We start from the raw sequence: 10,661 nt of genomic DNA, 5'->3' as shown, positions 1-10,661 counted from the left end.
AACGTGTCGCATCCATCTATCGTGTTTGAACAGTACAAGTCGAGTTATTACCGGGTTTCAGCATGTCGACTTGACTGATTGCCTTGGCCAATAATCCTTGCCACAATACACATCACTTCTGTTGTCCGGTTCATGGAATGAATGTAGCAATGCGGCCGCCCTCGTTGAGAGGAACCAATGAACAATTCTATTATGAAGGCAGTGCAAACGAGCATCGCTCAATGGTTTCTGGTCATGGCTCCTGTTCCCTTGCCATTGTAGATGCAGACAAATGGCAGAATGGCATTGGGGTGAAACGGGTTGATGCATAACGCATAAAGCCACTCATTTACTTGCCTTGCTCAATTGGGGGCGTTCAAAAGATTTCAAGTGATTTTCCCCAGTGTCTATCAAATCTCGTGAACCAACTACATGTACATACAACTCAGACAATGTACCGAAAATATTACATCACATACATGACCAAGCCGCTGTCTGTCTCGATCGGGACACACATGTCAAATTGTTCTTGGCACATTGTTTGGATGTTACACTTAGATGGATGTCGCAGTCTGCCGCACAGGAGGTCTGGGGCCTTTAGCCCATTCGTCTATTCCTTACAAGAGAACAGAGTCTAGAACTGCCAACAGATACCGAGAAGAAATTTATAGGACCGGGATCCAAGGGGGATAGGTTCATTGCTTTCGCTTGAAACCTCTTTTTGCATCTTGTTTGTGCTCAATCATGTTCGTCTGTTCGTCTATCGGATCGGTAGGAGGGAGCGGGGGGTCGGGGGGGCACGGAGGGAGGGGCGCTGTGGCTAATGTAGAGGAGGGTGGTGGCTTTGCTAGCCTAACCACGCTGTCGGGTTGCCGCGCGCACAAGCTTCGTGGTAGGCACGGAGAATTTCCAACTGTGCCCCTGCCCGCTGCCCAAGGCCAGGTAGTGCCCTAACCAAGCTGCAGAATAGGAGGGGTGGAGGGGAAGGCTCCGGCTACGATTACAAACACCGCCATCATTCAGGAGCAGAGCAGCAGGTACAAACCACACGACGATCACGGCTTGGACATTGAATCTCGGCGCAGTGTACTGAACTCTTGAGCAAGCAGGAATTTAATAGCCGGAGCTCTCAACTTGGTGCTATTCCGACTGGCTCATCACAAGCACTTCAACCCGTACTCTACCCTAGACAGGGTAAGTAAAAAATCTTAGTCATTACTCTGTACAGAGCAAAAGCTGCCCGGTGCATCGGGACTCAACTGCCACCTGAAAATAAACCACCCCTCCAAACAACCGGCATCTCGGCTGACCCGTTGCCTACAAGAGTCTCATCCCACGGCGCAACCGGGCGCATCCACTATTGGTGTCACAGCTGCTCGAGAGTGCTGGATCAAACGTTTGCTCAGTCGTCCACCGGCACCCGCCTTGCGTCTGGACAAGCATTGTTTGAGTCTTTTATTGATCCATTTGGCTTCTCTGCTGGATCATCCGAGCTTCAACTTACCTGTACTAGCTCACTTCAAAAGAGGCGCCTAGCTCAAGGAGCAAGGGAAAACCAGAAATAGAACAAGATGGCCGACGTTCCGCTGCAGGTTATCTCTGATAACTCATCGTCCGAACGCCGAATCACCCCGTCATGGTCCATCAGCCAGCTCAAGGGCAAGCTCGAGTTTGTCACCGGAGTGCCGCCGTCGTATCAGAGGCTGTCGCTCAAGACCGCTAACCAGGCCGCCATTCCAATCGAGGCTGCTGATGAGGACAATGTCTATCTAACCAGCTTTCCCCTGTCACCATATGCGGAATTGCACGTAAGTTGTCCATGCTACCACGCGCACAAGCCGAATCCTTGGATTCACAATTCATTATGCTGTCTCATAGCAAAGACGTCGGTATTCATCGTCATGGTTTCTATGTCGACTTCTTCATTAGAGCCTGACACCTCGAAAGACAATGGCTAACAGTCTGTCTAGGTATCTGATTCTAGACCCGCAGGTGCGCGTCCCAATTATACTGACACCTCCAATGTCGAAAAGTACGTCATGCCGGAGGATGAGTATGAGAAGAAGACAGACTCCGTACTTGCCTGGAAGAAGGCTGAGAAGCTAGGACGCTTCAATCCGGATGCTCCCAGTCTGGAACAGGCCAAGGTCAACGCCTTTGCCCAGGAGGTTGAGGGCCGTGGGCTTGCGGTAGGCAAGAGATGCCGCGTCGGTGGTGACGATTCCCGCAGGGGCATCATCAAGTATATTGGTGAGGTCAAGGAGATCCCCGGCGGTCTAGGTGCCTGGGTAGGTGTCCATCTTGATGAGCCGGTGGGAAAGAATGATGGCAGCATAAGTGGCACCCGATACTGGGGGCAGGAATCCATCCCCAAACATGGTGTCATTGTCCGTCCTGAGCGAGTCGAGGCCGGCGATTTCCCTGTCCTGGACGATCTGGAGGACATGGAGGAAATATGAGCCACTGATGATGCTGAGTGAAAAGCAGACAGCATGTGGTCTCACGACCAAGTCATGAGTCTATCGATGTTGTACATACATAAAGTCATATGAATCAAGACGTTATACTCAAGAGGCAAGGAATATTTCGAGCTATCGAAACCATTCCAGGATACCAAAGGGGACCATTGATTGGTCAATTGGCAGCCTGATGGCCATAATCGTGGCATGTCGTGCGTAATAGCTGGGCTCACTCCCTACTCTTGACATTGAAATCTACCCCTTCACCTGCAGCGGAAACGGTTTGTGTCTTTCTTCTCACTTATACGATTAATACGGATACACAAGCTGACGTAATTACCAAGAACTTAGTCAGTGTTTCACTAGAGTCAAGGGTTCTTGTCCAAGGTCCAGGTACGAGATGCACAGCCCGAGACATACGCTACATACGACGTCACCGGCTTTCCTGCCAATTTTCGGTAATGGTTGAGAATTTGGCTCATGCGACCCTGGATACACTGTGTAAGGCTGTGAGTTTGATTTCGCTATCCCGGGGTATCCGTGAAGAGGAAGAGCGAGTCCCCGCCTTGTTGCAATATACGTATCCAGAGATCGGAGAATCCTTCCCATGCTCTCTCATCCCCCACAGATGGTGTCCATGTCAGTGTCGCAATCCAAAGTTGACCGTGCGTAAAGAGTTCAAGGTATGTTGTTCCGATCAGTACATACACTATTGGGTACACAGTCAAATTCCCAGGGGTTCGGGTTTGACGTTTTCGTGGTGCGGGCGGGCGGGAACATGGGAGGGGGGGAGGGAAGAGGGTTTCCCAGCATATGATCTTCGAAAGGGCGAGAGCCGCAAGACCAGGGGGGTTTGGGTGTGCTCAGACAAAAGGAGCACAATGGGGATCGATGGAGCCAACGTAATGCGGCTCCCAGAGTGTGTATCCAGGGATGTGCGTGTGGAAGGGGGGGAAGGGAAAAAGGGACCCTCCCATTCCGATGCTGCCGATATTTCACAAAAAGAGATCTACTACCTGAATCAACATAATCCGCTTGCTGCACGTGCGTTGTCGATCCGAGATGGCGTTGCAGATTTCCCATCATACGCGCACCTAGACAGGCAAGCAGGTGACCAACGGGGAACTGAGTGGTTCAAAATTTCAGAACAGCTGCAACCAATTAAAAAAAAAAAAAAAAAAAAAAAAGGCCGTCGACTATGGGTTCGTCGTATTCGAAAACTGATACACTACAAGATACAAGTTCCCGGCAGGTTACACACGACCATGGTACTTTAATTCATGCCATGTGTTTGCAGATATGGACAGCGGTTCGTTCTTCTCTCAGGTGCGCGTCAAGTGACACGACATGACTTTGTGTTTCTCATCTTTTAAATTATATATGCGGGAGCGAAATCCTCCGATGCCGTTTTGATTCATGCTTACGATGATCACGTACGATTTTTTTTTTTTTTGGGGGGGTGGTGTTGCAATTGACAAAACATTGTCAATAAAATTGGTTGAGCCGTTTTCTCCCCAAAGACGCCAAGAGGAAAAGCTGGGCAAAGAGAATGCCGATGTCTGATCCACGACAGAATCCTTGGTTCGCAACGACCGGAGAGAAAGGAATAAACAGCATAATCGTTTCTGACCGTGTTCGATCTACCGGTCACCGGTAGCTCAAGACACGAGAGAGAGAGAGAAAACAACCCGACTGGAACTTACAGCTAGGATTATTACTGAGGCTATTCCCGTGGTACAAACCAAACGCCATCAAGGCAGATGCATACTATGGATTGAAAAGGAATCCTTGGAGGAGTCATGCGTTTCGAGGGAAAAGAATATGGCAACAGGCATTCGTTGTTTGGTGCTAGAGAGCTTCGATAAAGTCAGAGCCAGATTTCATGATCTGCTTGCTGCTGCTGCTGCTTCTTCAAGCCTTTGCTGCAGCTTATCCTCTTATATTTTATTGGACAAGTGTTGATGGAAATGTTGGAGTACAAATGAACCAAATGCTCTGGCCAATCATGCCCGAAAAAAGGCTTTGGCATTTTTGCATGTTGAAGTGGTCAAAGTTGATGTTGCAATCTTGGCGATCTTTTTGACATGCGCATGCTTGTTTTTCTTCTTCGCAAGTCCGCGAGGGTCCCAGTTTTTCAGCACGTCTGGGGAAAGTGCCGCGTGCCGATCGCATAGATAATCCGGGACTTTTTTGGGGGGTGATCCCAAGGAATGAGGCTCATCGAGTCTCGCATCAAACAGATTTGCACTCTAAAGAACATTCATGCCGATACTTTGGAAACCAACAAAACGTCCGCGCGTCCCCCAACGGAGGTTTGAAAAGAATATGTTGAAAAGGCCAATAATAATTCCACGCGGGAGTTTTGATACTTAGCAGTCGTTGTTAAGAAGCAAGGATACGGAATCTTGTCAAGAGCGTGCCGAGAAGAGCCCAGATTGGGTTTAATGTAGCTGAAGGTCTGGAGAAGAATAGGCTTTTGCTTGCTCTCTGATTGGAGGACATGAGGACTGATGGGTTCTGAATGGGGAAGAGCCAGACTTTTTGTGGTTATTGGGGGGAGGGGCGGTGCAACCTTGGGAGCAATTCATTCAACTCTTGGCACCAGCTAATGTCACACGCTCCAGCTCCAAGCTCCAGGCAGCTTTTGGTAGCTGCTTCTCAGTGCTGTTTGTGCTGTGGCTCACTGATGCTGTTGCTTTAACCAGAGCTTGCGCTAAAACCGCCGTGACGTCTCAGACAAACCCCCATTCTCCAAAACGCCACCTCAGATCCGTCTCGGGATGCACATCAAATCCGAAGTCCCTTTTTTTTTTTTCTTGCGCGCGCCAGGACCAAGCAAGGCGCAGACTTGACAGGACAGTCAGAAGAGTCATCATTTTTCTGTTTGATGCCAATCATCGTTGATACTTCTCAACTGTCGCTGAGTAGCCCCTCCTTGTCGGGAATAGCGCGCGCTCGCAAGACGACAGGAACGGGATTAGAAACCAATCTTACATGAGACAAAAAGTCCGAGTGAATCATCAATCAATCAGTCAGCTCTTCTCAACCAACCTACAGTACGGCAACCTACTACCTACTGACCCACTTTCACTCGCTGCTCACCTAGCTGCCGCTTCAGCAGCGTCAGCGTCGTGTCTGTCGTCGGAACCGGCTCGGCCAAAGAAACACACAAGTCGATCGACACGTCCTCAAGGTCTTGGCCGTCCATGCCCAGCCAAAAGCCAAGCCTTGGAGGGGGGTTTCTCGGGCTTTCGTCCACACACAAGTTCCATTAGGTTCAGGTTATTTGGGTATGTTGTCCATACGTTCGTTTCTAGACGCTTTTCTCTGCTCCACCCTACCCAAAGCCAAATGGTCAACGACTATCAAATCCCCAATGGCCAAGCTTCCTATTCATCATGCACGTGCATGGATGAAATAAACCATCTGCTTTTTACTTTCCTTCCGCTCTCTCCGTCGTCCGCATTTCTGCTGCTGCTGTTGCAGTTGCCGGTCGTCCTGTTAAGAGAAGCCTGGCGCACGCCCTTGCGAGTCTGAGCAAGGCCCTGGATTGGAATGCTCACATCTCAATTTGCGCACTTACTAAGGGCAGCCAGTACACGTCAAACAAAACAATTCGCGGGCGAATTTAACCCGCTTTTCATCCCTTGGAAAGTGAGCGAGTGAATGAGTTCAAGTGGTGGAACAGGACCTGCGAGAATGCGACAATCTTCCAGGTTACCGGATAACTGACCTCTGCGGGTTAAAACTTTACCGTGTCACTTCTGTGCCAACAGCTTTCACCCCATTTTCCGTCGCTCACGTCGTGAACCAGCGTCGGGGAACGAGATCGCATCCTCATCGAACCGGGGCGGCGCCGAGGTCGCTGCATCTCCCGGTTGCAAATATGGCCCGTTTCCTAAGAGCCGTGGCCATGCTACTACTGCCCGTAGCGGCGCTGGCCGACCAAGCCGAGACGGCGCCACAGACATCACTGCCGTCTTACTTTGCCGACTACCAGATGGTTCTATCTCTCAGTCCCTCGGAGACAATGGCAGTCGCATCACCTCAGTATCCCGTTGTGCCTCTCACTGGAGGCGCTGGCTTGAACGCAACTCAGACTGCGTTGGGCGTCATAAGCGTGACAGGCTCATTGGTCAAGGTGGATCAGACAAACTACAACTTGTTCAACGATAGCAGTCAGATTGCCTACGTGTCGTGCGACCCGAATGAGTCGAATATTTCTCCCAGCGACGTGCTAAATGGCCTCATGGACTCGCCCAACCACCCTGCCGCTATTCTCTTGTACACCGTTGATTCGTCAATGATGTATTGCTCGCTGACGGGCAACGATTTGACCTACCAGTCGATATGGAGTATGGTCAGCTCCGAGGATGCTTGGGAGGCTAGGAATCTGACTGCTGTTGCTGCCTCCAGTACGGTTGAGGCTGCCATCACCGGGAACAGCACGGGAGCGTCGTCTAGCTCCAGTGCCAGTGGGGGAAACAACTCTGCAGTAGCCATGAGCATCCTTTATAGTATTACCGGCCTGATTACTCTCCTCTTCCTTGTCATTATCGCGACCGGCGCTGTCCGCGCGCACCGGAATCCTGAAAGGTATGGACCGCGCGCTGGACACGGCGGTCGTCCCAGACAGAGCCGAGCGAGGGGCCTTGCCAGGGCTGTCCTCGAGACACTTCCCATTGTCAAGTTTGGAGACCCTCAACCTGCCAAAGGCGACCCGGATCAAGAGCTCGAGAGCGTGGCAGGAGACCATCGGGTAGACTCTCCAGAACCGGTGCCGAACATGACTTCGGGCAAGGCAGCTGTAGTATCAGCACCGACGACGACGACGGCAACGACGGAATCAAATACAGACGGTGCCAAAGCGCCTGCCGCAGAAGCCGGTACTCCTTCCGCAAAGAATGGAGGAGCTGGAGGAGATGAAAACCTGGGCTGCACCATCTGCACAGAAGACTTTACTGTTGGCGAAGATGTACGGGTGCTGCCTTGCGATCACAAGTTTCACCCTGCCTGTATTGATCCCTGGTTGGTCAATGTTTCTGGCACATGTCCGTTGTGGTAAGTACTGGGGCTTTTTCCACTTGCCTTTTTTTTTCTTTTTTTCTTCTTCTTTGGGCTAACATTGGTTGCCAGTCGTCTTGATCTTCGTCCACAGAAGTCAAAAACATCGACCAATTCAGCAGAAGTTACAGGCACTAGTAGTGCGGCTGGCGGTGAGACTGAGGCTACTTCTGCTGCCGCCGCCGATAATACCGCACCAGATGCGAGACAAGATAGGCGTAGATCGCGCCTCTTGGACTGGAACCGTCTACGTCATGCACCGGTAGATGAACGCATTCAGGCTCTGCGGCAGATTCGGGAGGAAGGGCTATCATCAAATGCAGAAGCGGTTTCCCCAAACACGCAGCACACGAGATTGACCGACAGATTACGAGAAAAGTTTCATATTCGAACACGAACCCAAGGTTGAATTGGGTGGATGCCATGATCAGCATCCAATATTTTGAGAATGATGGAATGATGGAATGATAATAGTGCATGCTCATGTTAGTAGCACGGTCGGCATAGAATTGTGGTTGCGACTTTCTTTTCTCTTCAAGCTACCTGGCTGGGATCGGGCAAAGTCGAGAGGACGTAATGATTCTGGTTGCACGGCGTCTAGTCGCAGAGCGTGGGATGCGATTCACAGGTGCTTAATCACGTTATTCTCCGAGTCGGAGGAGGAAGAAAGAGAGCAAAAACCATGCTCAGACTTGCATTGGGTCGGCGTTTGCGGCATCATTTTTCTTCGATCGCGGTCTCAAGTCACTGCCGTTTATGGCATTGCGAATATACAAGAAAATGAACTTCAAGCTCATTGGTCACTTTGTACAGCATTGGTATTTCGCCAGGTACCGTGTAACAATGATAGTCAAAAAAAAAAAAAAAAAAAAAAAAGAAGACTTTCTTGACACTTGTTTCACACTATTTGCCGTTTTCGTTTTCGTATATAGGGAAAAACTACGCGGCGCACGGCAGCAAGTGACCAAAGGGTAACAAGTGTGTAGTTATTGTACGTAAAATTGGCAAGATCTTTAATTCTTCGTGCATACCGAAGATCGTGAAGCTAGTATCATCACGGCTTCCTCTCTACGCAGTCCAGGCGTGTTTGAGGAGAACGCAACGGATTCTGTTTATTTAGGAGCTCTTATTTAGTTTGCCCGCATCTCCGCTCCCAATAAAAAAAAAAAAAAGTCTGGACCCCACGCCTCACACATTCTCACATTGCCCAGAGACTGGTGCGAGTCAGTGCCGATGGCTCGGATAGGGGAATCTTGTTGGTGATTCAGAGGCCCGCTGAATGTCTCGCTCCAGAGGTCCCGGGGACGTGGTTCGAATGCCGGGGTGCCGGTGCAACAACTCCCCACAAGCAAAAATACCTACCTTGGGCTAAGGAGTATCCGGTAGTTGAATCAAAGTAGCTGGGGTACAGAGCTCCATAGCGACGCTTGTTGCAAAATGGATTTTACACTAAAAAATACTATTAGGCTTACCCTCCCTCTTTTTTATAGCCACTAATAATTGCGTAAATCATTCTAAATCAATCGTCGCCAACCAAATTATAATAATAAGATTCGTTAAAGCATTAAAATCCGTAAAGCACTATATACTACAAAAAGCATGCGACAGCCATAAATACGTATCGCACCCACTGGATTTGCACCCACTGCACTGCACCTACTGGATTTGCACCTACTGGACTTGCACCAACTGCATTTGCACTAACTATATTTGCATTAATTGCATTTATACTAACTGCATTTGCATTAACTGCATTTGCACTAATTATATTGCACTAATTGCCTTATACTAATTGCATTATACTAATTATATTACACTTTTGCATTTATTTTTATATTTATTAATAATATAATATAATAAATGCAAAGGTGTAATATAATTGGTATAATGCAATAAGTGCAATCTAGTAGGTGCAGTGCAATAGGTGCAGTCTAATAGGTATAATGCAATAGGTGCAGTCTAGTAGGTGCAGTGCGGTGGGTGCAGTCTAATAGGTGCAGTGCAATAGGTGCAGTATAGTAGGTGCAGTGCGGTGGGTGCAGTCCAGTGGGTGCAGTGCGGTGGGTGCAGTTGGTGCAATACGTATTTTGTGGCTGCAGTGGCTGTTATCGACTTATCCATAGGTGTGTAGTGGGGTGCGCGTACTCCAACTTGCTTTTTTTATCCATTTTGCAACAAGCGTCGCTATGGAGCTCTGTACTGGGGGTGATCTATAGTCGGTCTCACGCGCGGCTCTGTAAGACGCATATGAAAATTGATCCATCAAAAGCCCCATTCCTTCTTTTTTTTTTTTTTCTCCCCTCCTAAAAATGTCCAGACGATGACAAGATCTGCCAAGCACGTGTTTGGCAAGACATGTCTAGTGTCTGCGCTCATGAGGTCCTTGGCTGCCATGGAAAAAACAAAGGCTGGGATGGGGATAAGCAAGGATCACAAAATACAAAGACGATGGTTGGATAGAATGAGCAAGTTGGTGCCCCATAGAGTTTTGGTCTTATGCACGTTGAGATTTCCATCCGACAGCAAAATGCGGAATATTTTTCAATTCAAGAGTCATGTCAAGGTCGCATTGAGAGTTTTTGTTTTTTATTTCCATCTCGGGAATTGATGACGGTATATTTCCTGCTGCTCGCGCTCTCTACTCTACGCTCTGATTTGTGCCTCGGATGAAGGCGTGGGCCCTTTGGCTTGGAGGGGAGACCCAGAAGAAGCTTTCGCCTTTTTCCGGATCTGCCAAGTCCCAATGCCACAAGCGCCGTCTTTGCTAAACTCTATAGTGAGACTAAACCCTATAATGACCCCGTGGTGAGCCAACGATCCCGAAGATGTGAGTGCGTGTGCCGACGTGTTGATTGGGGTGCGCGTTGCAACTCTGCCCATGTAATTTTTGGGCATTCATGATGCTTGTTACTTGCCCTGATGGTGTGGTGTAGTCTCGTGTCCGTGTGTGTGTAGAGCTTGACAGAGAGTGTGTATGTCTTTTTGGGTGCACTCTCTCTCGGAAGCGCTTCTCGTGTAAGGGTGTTTGTCTGTGGTCTGACCGCTCTCTGGGTGTACTCACTCTGTTTAGAGTTAAGTGCCCATGGATGATGATTTTGCGGCTTGCTTTTCTTTACGCGCACACCTTTTAAGGTGCCAGGATATACGCATAGCCGTCTT

The 10,661-nt window shown here is 49.2% G+C and overlaps 2 protein-coding genes across 2 annotated transcripts; both read left to right on the top strand.

Moving 5' to 3' along the window:
• Positions 1 to 1,550: 1,550 nt before the first annotated feature.
• PFICI_15015 (uncharacterized protein) lies at positions 1,551 to 2,438 on the top strand (the record flags this gene model as incomplete). Its single annotated transcript, XM_007843596.1, has 2 exons — positions 1,551 to 1,787; positions 1,950 to 2,438. 2 exons carry the CDS (start codon positions 1,551 to 1,553, stop codon positions 2,436 to 2,438), a joined length of 726 nt encoding a protein of 241 aa, XP_007841787.1.
• A 3,886-nt stretch (positions 2,439 to 6,324) lies between these two features.
• PFICI_15014 (uncharacterized protein) lies at positions 6,325 to 7,911 on the top strand (the record flags this gene model as incomplete). The annotated part of the gene is made up of 2 exons (XM_007843595.1): positions 6,325 to 7,499; positions 7,575 to 7,911. The coding sequence occupies 2 exons, from the start codon at positions 6,325 to 6,327 to the stop codon at positions 7,909 to 7,911; spliced, it is 1,512 nt and encodes a 503-aa protein (XP_007841786.1).
• Between the last annotated feature and the right edge of the window lie 2,750 nt (positions 7,912 to 10,661).

The sequence above is a fragment of the Pestalotiopsis fici genome (assembly GCF_000516985.1).
Source record: "Pestalotiopsis fici W106-1 unplaced genomic scaffold PFICI_Scf_14, whole genome shotgun sequence".
NCBI classification, from domain to species: Eukaryota; Fungi; Ascomycota; class Sordariomycetes; order Amphisphaeriales; family Sporocadaceae; genus Pestalotiopsis; species Pestalotiopsis fici.
Note: the sequence above shows the minus strand (reverse complement) of the source record. Positions and strands in the feature narration are given on the sequence as shown.